At 42.3% G+C, this 20,902-nt stretch overlaps 1 protein-coding gene across 8 annotated transcripts in view; it reads right to left on the reverse strand.

The window, feature by feature from the left end:
• Nucleotides 1-20,902, reverse strand: part of OFD1 (OFD1 centriole and centriolar satellite protein) — a 62,164-nt gene that overhangs the window by 18,502 nt on the left and 22,760 nt on the right. For 6 of the 8 annotated variants that reach the window (XR_010597638.1, XM_065580640.1, XM_008172062.4 and 3 more), the window contains exons 15-18: nt 19,014-19,125; nt 13,580-14,191; nt 10,292-10,424; nt 3,486-3,586 (exon numbers count right to left, since the gene is read on the reverse strand). Coding sequence is in view for 7 of the 8 variants with exons in the window: in XM_065580640.1 (XP_065436712.1) it covers nt 3,486-3,586; nt 10,292-10,424; nt 13,580-14,191; nt 19,014-19,125 (958 nt within the window). In the remaining variant the exon portion in view is untranslated. The remainder of the gene's footprint in view (nt 1-3,485; nt 3,587-10,291; nt 10,425-13,579; nt 14,192-19,013; nt 19,126-20,902) is intronic. The other 2 variants (XM_065580644.1, XM_042840171.2) reach the window with 1 other exon arrangement.

Raw genomic sequence — 20,902 nt, forward strand, 5'->3', positions numbered from 1 at the left:
AATTATCTACATCAATGATGGAACCCATTTTAGGATGGACTGCCAGATGGGCGTTTCCTGTCTCCTGATGTCCCCTGGCACCATGTGCTGATATAGTTGCTACATCCTCCTTTTTCTCTCTCCATTTTTGCTCTTCTCCTTTTGTTTTATTCCTTCAGTATTTACTTCCCCGCTTTCTGTATTTCCCCTTTTTCTTTTTTATTCTTTTTTGCTTTTTATATGCTGTGGAGAAGGTACGAGGTTAACTTGAAATTGTATGATATGAGATGTTATCAGATAAGTGTTAAGCAAAATTGCATGATGAGGTATGTTACAGGACAAAGAGACCACAAGCTGTTGGGTGCACAGAGGTTTGCACTCCTAGTGGAAGCTCCTCTCAGATTGCTTGTTTGGAATTGGATGGGGGGGGGGGGGGGAGGCGGGGAGGTGTTAATTCAAAAGGTTGTTTTTTTTGGGAGAGAGGGAGCAGAATCACAGGGGGGGATGCAAAGGTAGATTTGGATCAGGAAGGGAAACACTGCCAGGCTCTTGTAAGATTAGTCTTTCCCTAGTACAGTGGTCCTCAAACTTTTTATATGCGCCCCATCCCCCTTAACTGTAATTGAATCTGTCCACATACATATACACACACTGGAGCCAGGGCCAGAACCGCGGTTAGGAGCCACGGTCGGGGTCAAGGGTCGGGAGCCAGGTCCAGGAGCTGCAGACGGACGTGCGGCTGGGAACGGGCCTAAGGCGCAGCAGAGCTGGGGGCAGAGCAGGGCTGGGTGGCGTTCTCGCCACCCCCCTCCCCCCGGGGGCTGGACCAACACCTGCCACGTCCCCCTGAACATTCCTCTGCACTCCCCTAGGGGCATGCGCCCCAAAGTTTGGGGACCACTGCCCTAATGGAGTAAGAAGTACAAGGGTTACTGAACACTATTATTACGTTTAATCTGGTTAAATAGAAGTTTAGTGGTTTTTCAAACCCAGAAGTCAGAGGTGTTGTCAGTTTGGAGAGATCTGCAGGTTAGGTTAGGAAAAGCAGCCAGGACTGCCTGATATTTATTGGCAAGTGTCCTGAGAGGAAGTTTACAGGGGTCAAATGACTGTACTAGTGCCACAGAGAAATCAATAATGAACAAGGGGTGTACCCATGCAAGGGCAGGTCAGGGCATATGCTTTTCATGTTTCTTCTCTTTCTGCTCTCTTCCTCCTTTCTGATAGCGCTGGTTTTCCTCCACTCACATGCCAATGGAGGTGTTCACTGGTACACCCAACACAGCACTGAGTTTCAGTACAGTTAATTTAGAACCCAGCTCTAGGTACAAATATCTTAAATTATCCCTTCTGTTCATGTGCATCACTAATTGGATGATGAGGCATTTAGCTAATTCTATATAGGCACGACACCTGCTTTTCCCAGTTACTCATAGCACCCAGTCTGTTCTCAAATCCAGTAAAATAAAGGGAAAAAAATAGGTGAATTAGAATCAGTTCCTAAAAGTATCTACTGTAAAATTAAGTAATTTCATAATTTAAATGAATAAATGTCATATCCTAATTGTATGAGCAGAAATACCTAGTGTAGAAGTATTTCAACTAATGCAAGCTGCAGTAAAATAATCTACAGTAACTCCTCGCTTAACGTTATAGTTATGTTCCTGAAAAATGCTACTTTAAGCAAAATGATGTTAAGTGAATCCAATTTTCCCGTAAGGATTAATGTAAATGGGGGGGGGGGGGGGAGGAGGTTAGTTTCCAGGGAAATTTTTTTCGCCAGACAAAAGACTATTTTTTTTATGTGTATATGTGTGTCTATATATGTGTGTCTATATATATATATATAGACACACACACACACACAGTATAAGTTTTAAACAAACAATTGAATACTGTACACAGCAAAGATGATTGTGAAGCTTGGTTGAGGTGGTGGAATCAGAGGGTGGATATTTCCCAGGAAATGCCTTACTGCTAAATGCTGAACTGGCACTCGGCTGAGCCCTCAAGGTTAACACATTGTTGTTAATGTAGCCTCACGCTCTACAAGGCAGCACGAATGGAGGGAGGGGAAACAGCATGGCAGACAGAGACAGAGACACACACCGTGTATGTGAGAGAGAGAGAGAGAGAGAGAGAGAGAGAGAAGCGCATTGCCCCTTTAAGTATGCTGACCCTACTCTAAGTACATTGCCTTTTAAAGTAGATCAGCAAGTTGAGACAGCAGCTGCTGCCAGCAAGCTCCCTCCATCCTGAGCCCCATCATGTCCCCACCCCCCCATGCTCTGTGGAGATAAGGTACAGGAGCGGGGTGCAGGAGCAGGGGGAGGGGGACACCCTGACATTAGCACCCCTCTTTCCCCCCCTCTGCACAGCAAGCAGGAGGTTCCCAGAAGCAGCTCCAAGGCAGAGGGCAGGAGCAGCACATAGCAGTGGGGGGAGGGACAGCTGAACTGCCCGGCAATTTTGACAGCCTGCTGGATGGCTGCGGCACAGGTAACTTAGAGGAGCTGATGAGGGCTGCCGGTCCACCCTGGTTCCAAGCCCCCACCAGCTAGCTCCAATGGGCTGCTCTTTCTGTTCTGCAAGCAGTGGACAAAGCAGGCAGCTGCCAAACAACGTTATAAGGGAGCATTGCACAACTTTAAATGAGCATGTTCTCTAATTGATCAGCAGTGTGACAATGAAACAACATTAACTGGGATGACTAAGTCAGGAGTTACTGTATTTAAAAATTGTAAAACGAAAACTAAATTGAATGAATTAAAACTGATGATTAAAATAACTAATACTAAGGGGAAAATCCACAGAACAGTCACCCACTTCATCAACTCATCACTGAACATAGCCAGCATGTCTGCCATGGTAAACAGATGTTTTATTTAGAGTTTAATATTGTGTTGATACCTAGGAAAACAAGTAGGGAACTGTTACCTTTGCACATGAATTGAGACAGTGTGACACCTGGAGCTAATGCTGATCTCTGCATCCATATGTTTGAGAAGTATTCTACCTTTAACTGGTGGTCCTTCTCCCTCCATTTCTTTCTATTTGTCAACAGTGAGTTTAATTTGCTACCCAATCATGCAGCTTTAATAACAGTTTTCTCCAGTCTTTATTAACCTAAACAACTGTGTTATCTGCAAATTCTGATACCTCAATATTCACCTTCTTCTCCACACACAAACATTGTGTCACTGTAGTTAAGGTTGCACAGTTCTACTTGCATAATATTTTAATAATAATAATAATAATAATATCTAAAAAGCTTAAACTGAAATCTCTGACATAACCTAAACTGTGGTCTTGCAACTTCTCCATCATAATGTATTAAACAACATTTGTTTCTAATATGGATCCCTCAGGCACCCCCTGCTAACCCTTTGCTAATTTTAGGTTGAAAGGAATGGTTAACCTTAAGGAAAATAATTTTCAAAATAACAAGAACTTCTACTCTTTCAATTTACTAAGTAACTGTCTGAAAAAAACACACTAAAGCTTACATTTAAGAGAAGAATCATGTTCTTCAAGGTCCTCATATGCTAGCTTCTCTGGCTTTGAAGAGTCATTGAAGTCCTGATTATCAGCTTGCTGTTCATGAAGACTGAAAGTGGGGAGGAAAGAGAACACGAATTAAAAGGTTTAATAACCAAAACGTCAAGTACATCAGCAGTTAAAGATATGACAATAGTCTGTAGTACCCAAGAGTAGCTATGGACTAAGAAAACTGTAAAACCACATAAGCAAACTAACATATAAGTCAGAATTTACAGGATATGGAATTTAAATACAGTAACCTAATCCTGACCACTGTCAGGTATGAATGCAAGACTTAGCTCTTGGATAAGACCTTTCCCTTCAGTCTCTCCCCAAAACATAGCCACAATTGGGAAGAGTGAAATACATATAAAAAGAAAGATATACTATGAAAATGAGTTAAAAACAGGAAGAGAAAACAAAAAACGAGAAAGAAGGCAAAAAGGATCACACATACAATGAGAAGAGAGTTTAAGAATTATGCCTTTTTAACCACACTCAGTTTTGTAGTTTAATTTGTGTCCAGCGCTTTGATGCCATGATAGTCCGTTAGATTAGATAGCCTTTCATCCCTGAAACTACACTTTACAATCCTTCTTTGGCCCTATGGAAAATGAGTTTAGTGGTCTCTTTCTAACTGCTTCTGGGGATTTGTCTATAACAGTATCAAGTACAATACAGCCAGTGTAACACAGCTAGCAATCCCTTATCCAGAAAGTAGAAAGAGACCTGCAGGACACAAATGAGATGCCCTGTAGCACTATGTACAGAAGCTTGTCAGCACCTGGCTGTATTAGTCTTTCACTATAAGCATAAACACATAAAATGTTTATGAAAAGTCTAAGCAATACGTTTTTTATGGGGTGAGGATAAAGAGGAGGATACATAAAATGTACAGGCTCTAAGAGATAGCCTTAATTAATGTAAATTGAAGCCTAAGGGAAAAATACTCCTAGCAGTGTTGGTTCTGCCATTTCAGAAGAGAGGCTCAATACACAAAAAAACCCTGTAAATTATACACACCATCTACTGCGGTCAAATATAAGTGGTATTTCTAGAACTATATCATCTAGATAATGTATAATCAGTATATAATCTATATTAAATGGTTTTGAATCTCTCCTTTAGAGAAATTTGTGTCTGTTGGGTATATATTATTTATCTAGCGTACAAGGACACATGCCACTCTGTATAATGTTGCTAGTGTTATATCCTGTAGAAGTGTTAGGAAAGCATGGAATTCAATGGGACAGATTTAGTAAACAAAAGTAAGAGAGGTTTGTCTCATTAAGGCAATTATCTGCATGAATCTCAAATGGTTTTCACAAACCATTTTGTCACAGCAATGTTGATGAATATGGACTGTATCCAGTATCAACAACATTCCATAAAACCGCTAATGGTTTCTCAGTCAACAATAAATTATTAGAAAAATGGATTTAAAAACTATTATTCTGAGAAAAAGATTTATATAAAGGTGCTTTATGGACAGTAAAACTGGCAGCCTAACCTATAATCAAAGTATTGAATCCTTAAATTTTTTAGGAATCAGCATTAAAGCTGCAGTAATCAAGCCTATATCTAGGATGAGCGAGAGATGGAAGGTCTCACTCACATAGAGGGCTCATCCCTGTCCTTCTGATGATACCAATGTATTTTGGGAATAACCGTAAAGAAAACAATACTTCCCACAGAGCCAGAATACTAGAAATGCAATCCTTTCTCCTAAGGGAAAGAAGAGGTTGCTTTTATTCACTTCCGTCCCACCCACTCGCAGGTTGGGACAGGAAACTAACTGTAGTGCGGGTGTCTTGAGAACAGACATTTTTCCCAGTGATGGATGAGGTGTTCTCTTTTGATTGTCTCCCTGGTGTTCTGGACAGAATATGGACCACTCTACTGAAAATACACCAGATTTTCAACACTTGGGAGGCAGTATCATGGTTTCTTTTTTTTTTTTTTTGTTAGCTCCCCTTCCCTCTTACTAACCTTACCTAGCTATCTAAATCCTATCAACTATGTGACATTTACCTGATGCTTGGAGTGAACAGCTGGAAAAAGCCCACACATTTATTGCTGTACTTCAGAAAAAAAATTGTGTTGCATGCTATAGCCATTTTCTCTTACAATATTCTCATAGAGATGAATAGCACTTAACCCTCAACTGGTGAGGTCTATCATGTGAGATAGTGGGGACAGCATGAATGAATGGAATGGAATAGTGGAAGGTGAGACACTGTGGCACCAGGATAAGCATGCACCTACCTAAGAGGCCCCAGAAAATTCCAACCAGTTCTTTTCAAGACCAAGAATCAAAAGCTCCCTAATCTCTAATTGCATAAAATACAAAAAATAAATTATCTGTATCTCATTTAAAATGAGTACAAAGGCGTGGATTGTTCCAGAAAAAAATAAGGACAAATGAGCACTTGCTATGGCAACCTGAGCCTACAACTGCTTATTCTTCAACAGCAGACTTGGAGGTTAGGTGGCGGGTGAGTGACAATCCTGCAAATGATCTTTCAGAAAAACAGCATTACAAGGTAAGTAATTGTCCCTTCTTTCAAGACACCACCTATGCAGGACTCTCACTCTTTGAATGTAACTGACCTCCAGGAGATTTCTCAAGATGGAGTCAGGAACAGGGCCTGATTTAGGGGCAGGTGACCGCCTGGGGTACTGGGCTTGGGGGGGTGCCGGGCTCAGGGTGCTGTTTTTGTTGTTAGCAACACTTTTCCTAACATGTGGCTAGGTTGAGGATTCTGCTCATGCTGCTGGTCGCGAGTGGTGAGCGCAGGTTTTTGAAGCTCAGGCTCATTCAAACATATCTTTTATCGATGATGGCTGGCGAGAAACTAACGTTGCTTTATCGCTTGAAAATGCCATTGGTCAATCTTTGGATCTCTCTGATGGTGTGCTTCAGTTCACAAGGGCAAAGGCGAGAAAAGTGACCCTTTGAACTAAAGGACTAGGGTTAACATTCTAAGGCTGACACCTACTCTAACACTATTTAATACTGGTCCACCCAATGTTGGTGCACAGTTCAGTTTCTTGATGTTAGTACATTTCAGTTATTCTTAAAATTAAAAAGTTTCTATAAGCTTAGATGAAACCAATTTTTTTATTTGCTTATACATGGCATGAATAAATACAGATTTACAGATCCTAGCGTGCAAATTTATCAACTTATATGATAGGGATAAATCACGCATGCAAGTCGTAAAATGGGCTACAAATGCAATAAAAATAAGGTATTCAAAAGTTTAACAAATGTGGGGGGAGAGGGCCACCAAAGATGCTCCTTGCCTGGGGTGCTATTTGGTCTAGGGTCAGACCTGGTCAGGAAGGCTTTGGTGCTGTTCTGTTTTTTTTTTTTTTTTTGGGGGGGGGGGGTAAAGAGGAAAGAATGAGAGATTCAGTGGGGATGTTTTGTTACTTTTTAACTCAAAAATCTGCCCATTTACACAGCCTGAAAAGACAAAACAACAAACTCCAAAATCCAATAGGTGATGCGAGTTTGGGCTCCCCTACTTCAGAAACAAGTTCTGTTGGCATGGGGAAACAAAGGGAAGCTCATCCTCAGAAAATGAATGTTAGCATTGAAACTTTGGGGAGTATGACATGAGGCTACCTGCCCTGCCTAACATCCTGACTGAAATCCTCGCTGAAGCAGGCAGCGGAAGTTGCTCTGCCTCACCTAGCACAAGCCTAACGATAGGTCAGCCAGGTCACAGCTGTGAAAAAAACAGCAACATAACCTTTCAGACAGAGTCTTCATGGAGATATAGCATCGCTCAAGGAATCAGTGTGGTCTTTCTAAGGTCCTTTGTGTGCTCCAAATAGAATCCCAAAGACCTTTAAACTTCAGCTTTATGCAAAGGGCCTTCCTGGTATGGGAAGGATGAGAAACTCTACCACCACTTTGGATGGAAATTACTGATGAGTTTATAACACAACCTGGCCCTTGTAAAACATGGTGTAACATGGGTTAGTTACTAAAACCTGAAGCTCACTCACTCTATGAGCTGGTGTTCCCTTCATCAGGAAATGATCCCCCCATACAAAACTTGTGATTAAGTGAGCCAATAGGCACTTTTGTCAGCCTTGTCAGGAACACATTAATATCTCGTAACAGAGGGTTTATTAAATGGAATTTCAAAACTGTCAAGCTCCACATAAAGCTGATGACAATGAGCTGTAAAAAAACAATGTACCTTCAGCCAGTTTATGATAGGCTGAAAACAGCTAAGCTAAATGAACTTCTTAGAATGAGTCTTTAAATTAGACTCTGACATGTAAAGAGGGTAATAAAGGCATTTAAGCTGGGCTAGAAAGGGGTCCTCCTCCATTGTCCCACATTTGCATTACACTACAAACCTTATCTTGGCAAAACAAAGCACATAATCTAGTTTCTCTATGTGATCAGCTCTGAACAGACTCATGGTCTAATGCTAGTCCAGAGCAGCTTTGGGAGCCATATTCAGGTCAGTCAGCATGATGCTGAAGTTCATTAGACTCTTGTTGCGCCTAAGCTTGAACAGAACCTGTTCCTCAAGAGGTTCTGACTTTAAAAAAAAAACCTGGTCTGAGGGTGGAGAGGAGATCCTTTTCAGCCAGGACTGTTCCTGACTCTGAAAGAAGAAAACTAGCAGCTACCTTTGTTGAATGCAAAGATCGAGTTCCAGAGCCTGCCTTCAGAGGAAAAACTAAATTATCTTTCCTGACAGCAGAGATTACTGATAGGAGAGTATCACCCAGTATTTGGTGCGTAGGGGACAAAGTCTAGAGCAGGGGTTCTCAAACTTCATTGCTCTGCGATCCCCTTCTGACAACAAAAATTACTACATGACCCCAGGAGGGGGGGACCAAAGCCAGAGCCCCCCCGAGCCCCGCCACCTCAGGCAGGGGAACAAAGCCAAAGCCAAGGGCTTCAGCCCAGGTGGGGAAGACTGAAACCTGAGCCCCACCACCTAGGGCTGAAACCCTTGGGCTTTGGCTTCCACCCCGGGGGGTAGGGCTCAGGCTTCAGCTTCCACCCCAGCAAGTCTAATGCCACCCCTGGTGACCCCATTAAAATGGGGTTATGACCCACTCTGGGGTCCCAACCCACAGTTTGAGAACTGCTGGTCTAGTGTCTAAATATAACAACCCTACCTGAGCTCCCCCTGGTGGATGCTCACCAAGTTGCTGTGTTTGGATCAAACTACTGGATCCCACATGCTTTTAGGCTGGCTGGGTCATCCCTGTCTCAAGCTCTAGACTTCTAGGAACACTCTCAGGGTACAGACAGTACCACATCCTGAGAGATGAGACTCCATGGTCCAACTGTGTTGTACCTGAAACTAGTGCTGGCCCTCCCACCACTTGCTCCACGGACTCTCCAGAGTTCCAATGAAGCTGTGGACCCTCTGATTTACTGTTTCGCTCTTTGGGGACTATGCATTAGTGAAAGCAGAGGACACTCAGACTCTGCAAAGGAATTTCTAAACATACACTTTTACTCACAGACAAAGCAGAAGAGATCTATGGAAAAGTAACAATTGTTCAGGCTACACAGGAAAAATTTTAAGCACATGTTTAAGTCCCCTTTACCTCATGCTTAAGTGCTTTCCTGAAAAAAGGTTGCTTTCCTGAACTGAGGCCTTCGTGCCAAACCCTGGTTCCACTGGAATCAGTGGCCATTTTTGCCATTGACATTAATGACATTAGGATCTGTCCATACTTAGATAATTTAACAAAATTTTGCTAGCACACAAAACCCTGCCGTCCAATGTCCTCACTACTCAGTTTTGGTGAGTCCTTTCAAGGTCCCAGGACTCTCCACTCCTCCTCCTGGTCAATTTTGCCTTCTTGTTCTAGGTCTCTTCTATAAAGCCAGCAAGAGCCTCCCTTTCTAATCCCACCCCTCCTGAACATCTTCAAGTCTCTCGTCAGGTGATTCATTGCTTAGTTGCAACCCACCTGAAGTCTACACTGGGAAAATTGGTTCCCCTGGGCTTTAGTCAGATCATTGTTCTAGGATGCTTCCATCTGAATAGAAAACTATCCAGGTTAAGGATTCTGGATTGCTTTACATTGTTAGCCCACTGCTAGATGCAAGGATTTCTCCTGACACCTCCTGGGCATTTCAACTCAAGATGGAGGCTGCAGTGCCAAAGTAAAGGCACAGTACAGTCTTACAATTAAAATGACATTCCCAAAACAGAATGTAATTTGCAGACTAATCCAGACATATAATAATCTGCCACATTAAATAAATACCTGATTCCCTTTAAGCCCCCAGAGCTACAAAAAGTCAAAAAGATAAGGATCAAGACTGACTGAAATTCAGATGACAACAAAACAAGAATATCCAGTCCTTGAATAAGGGCTACTGCAGAAAAAACTGCAACTATTTTAATTAGAAACATTGGACAGTTTCCAGGGTAACTTCTTCACTAATGACTATTGCTCAGAGAGGAATTGACTGGAATGTTCTGGAATACCTATGAAGTACCTGAAGTTAGATGCAGTAGGGCAGAGCCCTTTGGCCAGCCTATAGACATGAAGTCAAAAAATTTAAAGAACTAGGGGGAGTTTCCATATGGCTTACACTGGAGACATTAGACACAAGTGTGAGAATCCTGAACACATGGTATCTTTAGAAAAGCTCTAATTCATACACAGTGAAAGACGGCTGTAATCATGTGACCTAACCAATAAGGCATAAGTTTCTCTAAAAGAAATGGTTAAAATGATCTTTCAGAACTGCAGATAGTGTTACAATACTTACCTCAACTTTTGTCCCTGACTGGTTGGAGAGGAAGGAGCAGACTCAGAAGATGAAAGATGGCCTATCCTCAAAATAGGAGAAAGAGGCTGGTCGACACTCTGTTGGGAAGAGACTAGGTACGACTCACTGCTATCTGTAAAGCAGACAATAACAATTTATATCAACCAATTTCTTATACTGTTCCTGCATATCCTAATTATAAGGCGGTGCTGGTAGCACTCCCTATCGTTAGGGTTTCCTGACAGTTCCCATTATAAGACTCTATTTTCAATTGCTTATAGCTTTGTCAAACTTGAATAATTTGGACTATTACCATACCATGCCTCTTACTGAATTTTTTTGGAAAATTTCAGCCAAAACAGTTCAGCTGTTTCCAAGAATGAGGTTAGGGGAAAATATGTTGTTTTGCCCATGTTAAAGCAATACTGGTGACCCTGAAATTTGAAAGAGGATGGCCTTTGTGTCTTTCACCATTCTTGTTAAAATCTACCCAAATTTGGTCAAATTAAAAGCCAATGGAAAAAAAAATCAGTTTGCACATGCTCAGTAGATACTTTGATTTTAGCTGCTAAAAATCTCTGAAAATTTTGTCCTCACTGAGCATACTCAAACCTCTCACAGCTCTCAATGCCAACTGGAGGGCACATGCACCTTCCCATCAGAGCAACTGAGCCTATGCCATCCAGCCCAGGGCTACAAGGGCAAAGCCAGGCTTTCCTTTCAATGGCTGCTTCCAGCTGCACCAGGCCAGGGTGCTGCCAGGTGCTGAAAAAGAGAGTAGGGATCCTTCCTCTTCAATGCTCCTAATGATCACCCAGATGGCACCCAGAAAACATGATCGATGAAGCCATGTGATTTGAATGCAGAAGTGACAAAAGCCAGGGAGCGGGAGAAGATGTCTGGTAAAACTGAAACTGGAAGTGGCAGCGGAAGGAGGGAGAAAAACTGGGACTGATGGGTTAAGGAGACTGGAATCATGGGGTGGGAAAGGCTGGGACCGGAAGCCAGTAAGGGAAATGAGGAGGTGGTAAGAGACTGGGAGCCAGCTGGTGGAGGTTGGTGGTGGGAGAGAACACAGATCAGATGAGGAGGTGTGGGGAGGAGGGGAGACTGGGACTGACTGGCAACAAGACTGTACTAGAATCATTGTGGGGCAGAACTGGGGTAGAGGGCAGTAAGATCTAACAAGGAGCTGGAAAGCCAGAGGAGAACTGGGAAGACTGGGTCAAAGCACTGGCATGAGGACACAGACTGGAAGAGGAGCCTGGGAGGGAGACTAGATCTGGTAACTAGTTGAGGAGGAAAAGGAGCAACTGGGACAGTCTGGGTGAGAAAACAGACTGGCTGGCTGGTCAAGGAGAAAAGGACTGGGTGTGGTAAAGAGGAGAGACTTGAGTGAGTAGGTAGATTGGGACTCTGACAGTGAATTCAGAGGGGGAGACTAGGATTGGCTCGGCAAGGAAACTTGGATGACAAACCTGAAGAGTGGAGACTGGGATTGGGCAGGCAAGGAGAATAGGACTGGGACAAGGAATGAGGGTTGGGGAAACGATAGGACTGGGACAGGTTGGAATGGGTCAAACCTAGGGTGGATGAATGGTTATTAGACTGTGTCCACTAGAGAATACTCCCCTCCAGAATCTGGAATGGAAGAAACAATTACTTACTTTAACTGTGGTTCTTTGAGATGTGATGCAAATGTGTATTCCACTTCGGTGCATGCACACCCAATGCTCCGGAGCTGAAGAACTTTGCCTACCAGTACCATAGGAGGCGGAGCTCGCTCCTCATGCTCATAGCTCTTCCCCTGGCAACAGGAGACGGCAAAGCCTCAACCCCTTGCCCCCTAGTTCCTTCGTACCAAACATCCAGAGATCAGACTCTGATGCAGAGGGGACAGACAGTGGGTTGCGGAATTTACATCTGCATCACATTTCAAAGAACCACAGTTACTTATTATAACTGTTTCTTCTTCGAGTAGATGCAACAGTGTATTCCAATTAGGTGACTCACAAGCAGCACCCACTCCAGGAGACAGGTCTTGGAGACTACACCTCTACCCCGATATAATGCTGTCCTCGGGAGCCAAAAAATCTTACCGCGTTATAGGTGAAACTGCTTTATATCGAACTTGCTCTGCCCCCCCGGAGCGCTGTTTTACCACGTTGTATCCGAATTCGTGTTATATCAGGTCGCGTTATATCGGGGTAGAGGTGTACCTTAAAAAGCACTGCAAGACCGTCCTACCAAAACTTGCATCCACCTTGGGAGGTGCGGTAACTAATTACTAAAGGTAATTAACACTATACTAAGGGTAGTAATTAACTATATACAACTAGAAAAGTCACTAAGAAATAGAGAGGTTGCGAGATTAGGAACCACACAGAGCTCTGACTCCAGCCATGGGCTATAAGAAGAAGCTGAAAGAGGTTGAGGTGGCACCACCTTATATAGCCAGGGGAGGGGCTAGAGGCACGAGGTGCAAGTGCTGGCATCTGTGGGTACTGCTAAGCAAAATTGTCCAGCACTGGTGAGCTGGGCAGGCACACACCTAAGTAGAAAACACAGCTGCATCTACTTGAAGAAGAAATATTAGATTTTTTTTTTTTAAACATTTCTGAAATTACAATGATAGGGTATTGCAGTATTAACAGAAAACCACAATGTTCTAATCATGCCCAGAATCTAAAAGCCATCTTCCTGTAATTCACATCTGCTCACCAATGTGTGGAAGCAATATCACAGTAACAGGAGCAAACATTAGACATTGTTTACGAAAACCAACAAAGAGGGAAACTATAGTCATTCAGATTTTCAAAATAGACAATGGGCCATTTTAGCAGCCCAAATAAGCTGAGTCTAATTCTGCCCTTCATTACTGCCCATGAAACTCCACTGACTATGTAAATAGATGAGGCTATGCAGGGAAGTTTACAGAAGCTGTGAAATCACAGTTAATCTTCCAAGCAGAGTTACACTTAGGATCTGCTTTTGAATAAAACACGGATTACCACAGGACTACAGCTACAGTGGATCATATGGGTGTATTCCAATTACCCATTTAAAACTGCTTAAATTAAGGGCAGTAGGTTTGACACCCCCGCTCCCCACATACTTCTAAAACACTTGTTTTCAAAGGCTTAGTTTCTAATTCACTTATCATATTTTGCCTATAGCATTCTCTTGCCCTTAAACAGATGATAAATGTACAAAAGATTCTCAATTTTAAGTTTCCTAACTGGAATCTTACCAGAAAAACACCACCACAAAAGAGCAGTAACCGTTTACCTTCTGGAACTATATGGCTATTGATGTTTCTCTCCACTTTGGAAAGAGGAGTAGAAGAAAGACGTCTGGAGGAAGAGACTCTTCTTCGGGGAGTAGTTAGATGATTTTTCAAGACATCATCATGCCCAGGTGTAACATATCTTGGGCCTCTTGGACTGCTAAGAGAGAAATGCTGAGAGCCAAGGTTGTCTTCTACAAACATAACTCTGTGTTGAGAAGCCAAAGGGAATGTAACAGCATTTCGCAAAGGTTGAGGGGACTTAGTCTTTGTTGGTGTCCTGCTTGCAACTGCACCTTGAATGACTCTATGCTGGTAATTTCTGTAGGCCTCTTCCAAATACTCTGCCTCTTTTTCTAGTTCTTTTATCCTAGCTTTGGTTTTGGCGACAAATTCAAGGTCAGAATCTGGAGAAGAGTTGCAGGTCCGTGAATGCTGGCGATAACCAACGTTTGGAACATCATCTGCCACAACAATATCAGTAACAGCCCGGTTCTTCAAGAAAGCACCATCTACATAAATGTCATGAGGTACAATCCTATCACCAGTGAAGTCAATGACAGAACGATCAACAAGAGAAGGCTTGGGATTCCGATACACTTCATTCTCTAGAACTACATAAGTAAACATTTCACACACAGAGACAGAAAGGAAAAAGCACCCATGAATTTCAGGAAAAATCAGAAGAAATTATTTGAATTCTGATTTAGTCACGATTCAGATACGAAATTGATGACAGTTGATTTTAAATATAGGGTTTTTTCATTTGAAATGTAAATCATAACCATTAAAAATAAAAAGTTGTATTCAACTACATTTGATGTTCCTATGTAACAGTTGCAAGTTATCAATGATTTATGTTTACAGAAATTAATATTTAGATCCAATTGAGAGAAAAAATAAAATCCGAAAAAAGTTTAATAGTTTCTGCTACTACTTCAGTTATCACTGCACCTAAATAATACACAGTTATCAGACAATTCCATAGAATGCAATGACACTTGATGACAGCAGCTCTAGTAAGCCACTCAACCCCATTTTTCAATGGTTTATAACTTGTCTGTTTTAAATTATATCGAAGTGAAACATGGCATGCAGGCTGTCAGCCTAAACAATTAAATATTGTTTCTGCTATTTTTAATTGAGACAAAAATATGAATTGTTAACTGATATACATTTTATATATATAAAATATATATAAAATCCAAACACACGTTATTAAAAACAGCTGTAAAACAAAATTAATTTAATTAAACTTGCAAACTGTTAGAGCCCAATCATGTTCCACTGATTTCAATGGGTACAGGGGCAGGCCCTCATAGTTCTTAGATTAGTCTATCTATTGGGTATTAAAACAACAAAATCAAAACAACAGAATACAGTGAAAGCAATATCTTGGTGAAGTTTAAGGTGATTCCCTTCCACTAAAGACTAAAAGAAAACTGTTACCCAAAATCAGTTACATTGCCTGTGTTAACTGTCTCTGTGTTGGTACTTCTAGGTTAACAAAACATACCAGAAATATCTGCAAGTACCATCAGTAGGGAAGTAACTTTGTCAGACGTCAACACATATTGCATAATAAAAGTATTCTTATCAAATACAAAGAAATGTTTGTTTAATCACAACAACCTTATCTCTGACCCAAAATAAGTCATTACTTTGCCTTCCACTAGCAAAGTAAAGAGATAATCATGAAATAATAGTAAAAAACGAAAGTTACAAAATGAATACCATGACACACTGATCAGCTTCAAATAACAGTTGATATGCAGTATAAAAATTATTTCATTAAAAAATATTATATGCTTTTCATTAGGGCTATCACGCAATTAAAAAAATTAATTGTGATTAATCATGCTGTTAAACAATTATACAATACCATTTATTTAAATATTTTTGGCTGTTTTCTACATTTTCAAATATACTGATTTCAATTACAACATAGAATACAAAGTGTACAGTGCTCACTTTATAATTTATTTGATTACAAATATTTGCACGGTTAAAAAAATTGCATTTTTCAATTCACCTAATACTAGTACTGTAGTGCAATCTCTTTATCACGAAAGTTGAACTTACAAATGTAGAATTATGTACGAAAAAACCTGCATTCAATAAAACAATGTCAAACTTTAGAGCCTAGAAGTCCAGATATTTACATGCCAAACGCACTAAAGATTCATAGGCCCCTTCATGCTTCAACCACCATTCCAGAGGACATGCATCCATGCTGATGACGGGTTCTGCTCGATAACAATCCAAAGCAGTGTGAACCGACGCATGTTCATTTTCATCATCTGAGTCAGATGCCACCAGCAGAAGGTTGATTTTCTTATTTGGTGATTTGGGTTCTGTGGTTTCATCAGAGTGTTGCTCTTTTAAGACTTCTGAAAATATGCTCAACTCCTCATCCCTCTCAGATTTTGGAAGGCATTTCAGATTCTTAAATCTTGGGTCGAATGCTGTAGCTATTCTTTAGAAACTTCACATTGGTATCTTCTTTGTGTTTTCACAAATTTGCAGTGAAAATGTTCTTAAAATGAACAACATGTGCTGGATCATCATCAGAGACTGCTATAACATGAAATGTATGGCAGAATGCAGGTAAAACAGAGCAGGACACACACAATTCTCCCCCAAGGAGTTCAGTCACAAATTTAATTAACGTATTATTATTTTTTAACGAGCCTCTTCAGCATGGAAGCATGTCCTCTGGAATGATGGCCAAAGCATGTGAGGCATATGAATCTTTAGTTCATCTGACACATAAATATCTTGCGATTCCAGCTACAACAGTGCCATGTGAATGCCTGTTCTCACTTTCAGGTGACACTGTAATTAAGAAGTGGGCAGCATTATCTCCCGTAAATGTAAACAAACGTGTTTCTCTTAACGATTGGCTGAACAAGAAGGACTGAGTGGAATTGTAGGCTCTAAAGTTTTACATTGTTTTGTTTTTGAGTGCAGTTATGTAACAAAAAAACCCCTACATTTATAATTGCACTTTCATGATAAAGAGATTGCACTACAGTACCTATATGAGGTGAATTGAAAAAATGTTAAAGCGGATGTATGCAAAAAAATCCACTAACCCATGTTGTATCACAGGGACCTCCTCAAGGGAGATGTCCAGAGAGGACCACCCTCTCAAATAAGCCATGGAACAGTTTGAAATCATCCCCTATATTAGGGGGAGGAGGCATAAAGGTGTCCTCTGTGGACAATGATGGCAGGTGATGTCCCCTGTAGGGGCGGAGGTTCTTCCTCCTCTCTTCCCTTGGTACCACTGAGGGTGCTGGTACAGAATCTGTGAGGAATTACTGTGTGCTGTGTCTGGCTGTGGCGAGCAGTCTCCCCTTGTGTGGGGCATACAACCCATGGAGTCCAGTATGCCTACTGGGATGGGACCGCATAGGGGATCCCCATACCACTGTAAGTACCTGGGGACAGCATAATATGCCCCAGGAGAGACTCCTGGGTTGACTGACTCCTGGTGGATAAGAGCCAATGGGGGAATAGCTCCCTGTTCTTCCTCATCTTCCTCCTTCAAATAAGGAGCGAGACAGTGAGTGATGTTGGGGACGCAGGGAGACTTGGTGCCGAGAGTATCATTCTCATACCGGTACCGCGAATAGGGGGATCGGGGGCAGAGCCGAATACCAGAACCCTCTGTCTGAGGAACTGCTGCTGTGCTGCTTTGATTGGCCCCTGGGGCTGCCTCCTTGTCAGTGCCAGGGCTGCGGAGGGGAAGGCGGCGCTGCTGGCTCCGCCGCTGTGTGTATTGCGTGCGCTTTTGAAGAAGCTGCCTTTTGTAGCTTAGTGCCTGTGTCAGAGCCGGCTCTTGTAGAGTCTCTGGCTCTAGCAGTGCCGGGATGTTCCACTACTTCGGCTCCTGGTGCTGATAGCACAGTTGGTGCCGGTATTGGATGCCTGCCTGCAGAATGAACGAACATCGCGATGCAGAGGCACGGGGTTTTGATTTCCCCATAGTGCCTGTGTTGGAGCCAGTTCTTGTAGAGTCTCTGGCTCTAGCGGTGCCGGGGCTTTCCACCAACTCGGCTCCTGGCACTAACAGCACAGCCGGTGCTGCGGAGCGGCTGCGGATTGTGGCGTGGAGGCACGGGGCTCCGAAGTCTCTGTCTGCAGCGGTGCCAGAGCTCTCAGCCACCGGAGCTCCCAACGCTGGCAGCATAGCCGATGCTATTATTATCTGCAGGACTGCTGTGGGGTTGTTGTTTTTTTATTCCTGCGGTGGGGACCCAGGTGCTTCCTTGAGTGACACCCGGCAGGGCACTCCAATGTGGAGTTGGAGAAAGCATTCCTGTCTGAAGCTGCGGCTGGTGAAGTGGGGGGGGGGGGGTCCCCAAGCCTCATGCCCTGACGCATCGAGCGTGCCTGGAGGCAAGGCACTGAGAGCCCGGGAAACCGGGCATTCCCATTTGGGGGGGGCGGGGAGGGGAGCTTTGGCCCTCAAAACAGCTGTTTTTCTGAAGATCCTGGCCGTGAGGGTTTTTTTTTTTTTTAATCAAGGAGAAAAGGAACGGGAAACAAGCTAAGTAGCTGCTAATAAGGAAACTAAGTAACTGACTGTAGCTAATTAACTACAAAGTAACAAGGCGCTGCTGATTGCTCCCACTGGCAGCCAAGGGCGGTAGAGAAGGAACTGAGTGGGGGTTGGTCACACAGCGACTGTTAACTGCCTGCAACAGCGCGAGGCAGGGACCACGCGTGTGCGACCCAACCATGCACTGCTATTAAAAGTCTCTGACTACAAGTGCAGGGGCATACAACCCCCTAAAGTGGAGCACCCACAGGGACAGCACTCGAAGAAGAAATCAATTTATTTGAAAATGTAGAAAAACATCGAAAAATATTTAACAAATTTCAATCGCAATTAAAATTTTTTAATCACGATTAAATTTTTTTGAGTTAATCGCGTCAGTTAACTGTCATTAATCGACAGCCCTACTTTTCATTTTAAACTAGATACAATTATCACCACCACAAAAGGAATTCCAGATTTTATTGGTAAAATAAAAGTATTATTTAAAAGAAAATAATTCATATTCTAAAGACAAGAGATAAAAATGATACATTAAAATACAATTCATGAAATTAGGTGGTTTTGTTATGAATCTTCATTTCCTTATATTTATTAAGAATGTTTATCTGGACAGTGCAAGATTTATTATATCCATAAATATTCATTCCTTGCTTTTAAAGGCTTGAGTTTTGTAAATGGTGTCTTAGGTAGTTACATTTGTGACATTGCAACCTTAACTTTTTTTTTTTTTTTTTAGTTTTGGAATGCAATTATCAGTTACAGATTGAGCCCTCACAATTTGAACTACCTTTCAAGCCATTGGAAATGTTTGCATAAATTAAAAATCCTTTATAAACTCAGTTTTAAAACATCTAATAAATACTACAAACCTGTCTGTGTTTGCTTCAGCTGCAATTTCAAATCTTCAACCTGTACATTTAGCTTTCTGATAGTAGTTTCATAGTCTAACAGCTGGATCTTTAATTGTGCACAACGTTCAACCTGAAACAGATTTTGGGGAAAAAAATTGTCATACAAATGTGAACAAGTACTGAAGATGAGAAAAGGTATCTCAACCCATGAAGGTGTCTTTCTCTCAATGCTTTTCATAGATTCCAATGCCAGAAGAGACCACTGTGATCATCAAGTCCAGCCTCCTGTATATCAGAGGCCATAGAACCTCTTCCAAAAAATTCCTAGAGCATCTTTTAAAATAACATCCAAACTTGATTTAAATTTTTTCAATGATGGAGAATCCACCACAACCCTTGGTAAATTGTTCCAAAGATTAATCACCCTTCACTGTCAAAAATACATGTCTTATTTCCAGTCTGAACTTGTCTAGCTTCAACTTCTAGCCACTGGATCATCTTATACCTTTCTCTAATAGACTGAAGAGACCATTATCAAATATTTATTCCCTAGGTAGATACTTATAGACTATAATCAAGTCACTCCTTAACTATCTCTTTGTTAAGCTAAATAGATTGTGCTATTTGAGTCTATTACTATAAGGTATGTTTTCTAATCCTTTAATCATTCTCAAAGCTCTTCTCTGAACCCTCTCCAATTTATCAACACCCTTCTTGAAGTGTGGGCGCCAGAACTGGACACAGTATTCCAGCAGTGGTCGCACCAGTGCCAAATACCCTCTCTACTCCTACTCAATTCCCCTGATTATGCCTCCCAGAATTACACTGTGTCTTTTGGCCACAGCATTGCACTGGGAGCTCATGTTCAGCTGATTATCCACCATGATACCCAATTCTTTTTCAGACTCACTGTTTCCTAGAATAGTCTCCCATTTTGTAAGTGTGGGCTACAGTCTAGCGTTGCTAAAATACAGGCACTTCCTAAGTAGTAACAGGCACTGCATATGTATATGAACACATTCCAAAAGATTAGCATAGGTACATCCTAATTAGCACAAGTAAGAAGGTTTGGCAGAAGTGATGAATAGGGATGTGTTGCCCAAGACATCTGGAGCAAGGTACAAGGGGAGGCAACAAATAGATGGCATGAACAACGTAAGGTGATTCGTACGTTGTTTTTCTTAGTCTATAAATGTTGGTGTAACTCGCCATAACATTTTGTGTGGCCGAGGGGACAGCAAAAATTCCTGCTGCTGACTGAACTTCCCCTTGCAACTTGACACTCATGTGTTAGTGTACCTGTAATCACAGAGCCAGGGCACTAGTACTGAGCCTGGAAGGCAATAAACCTGGCTGAGTGCCTTTGCCACCAAACTATGCCTGTGGTCTTTAGGAGTAAGGCCCTACCAAATTCACGGCCATGAAAAACGCGTCACAGATCATGAAATTTGATCTTCCCCCTGTGAAATCTGGTCTTTTCTGTGCTTTTACCCTATACTATATAGATTTCACAGGGGAGACCAGCATTTCTCAAATTGGGGGTCCTGACCCAAAAGGGAGTTGCAGGGGGGTAACAAGGTTATTTTGGGGGGGGGGGTCGCAGTATTGCCACCCTTACTTCTGCGCTGCCTTCAGATCTGTTAGCTGGGCACCCAGCTCTGAAGGCAGTGCCCCGCCAGCCACAGCGTAGAAGTAAAGGTGGCAATACCATACCATGCCACCTTACTTCAGGTGCCCAGCTCTGAAGGCAGCAGTGCAGAAGAGTGGCGGCTGCTGACTGAGGGCCCAGCTTTGCAGGCAGCAGCACAGAAGTAAGGGTGGCGATACCATACCATGCCATCCGCTCTCCAGCTGCCCAGCTCTGAAGGCAGCGCCACCGCCATCAGCAGTGCAGAAATAAGGGTAGA

This window comes from Chrysemys picta, chromosome 1, assembly GCF_011386835.1.
Source record: "Chrysemys picta bellii isolate R12L10 chromosome 1, ASM1138683v2, whole genome shotgun sequence".
Classification (NCBI taxonomy): Eukaryota; Metazoa; Chordata; order Testudines; family Emydidae; genus Chrysemys; species Chrysemys picta.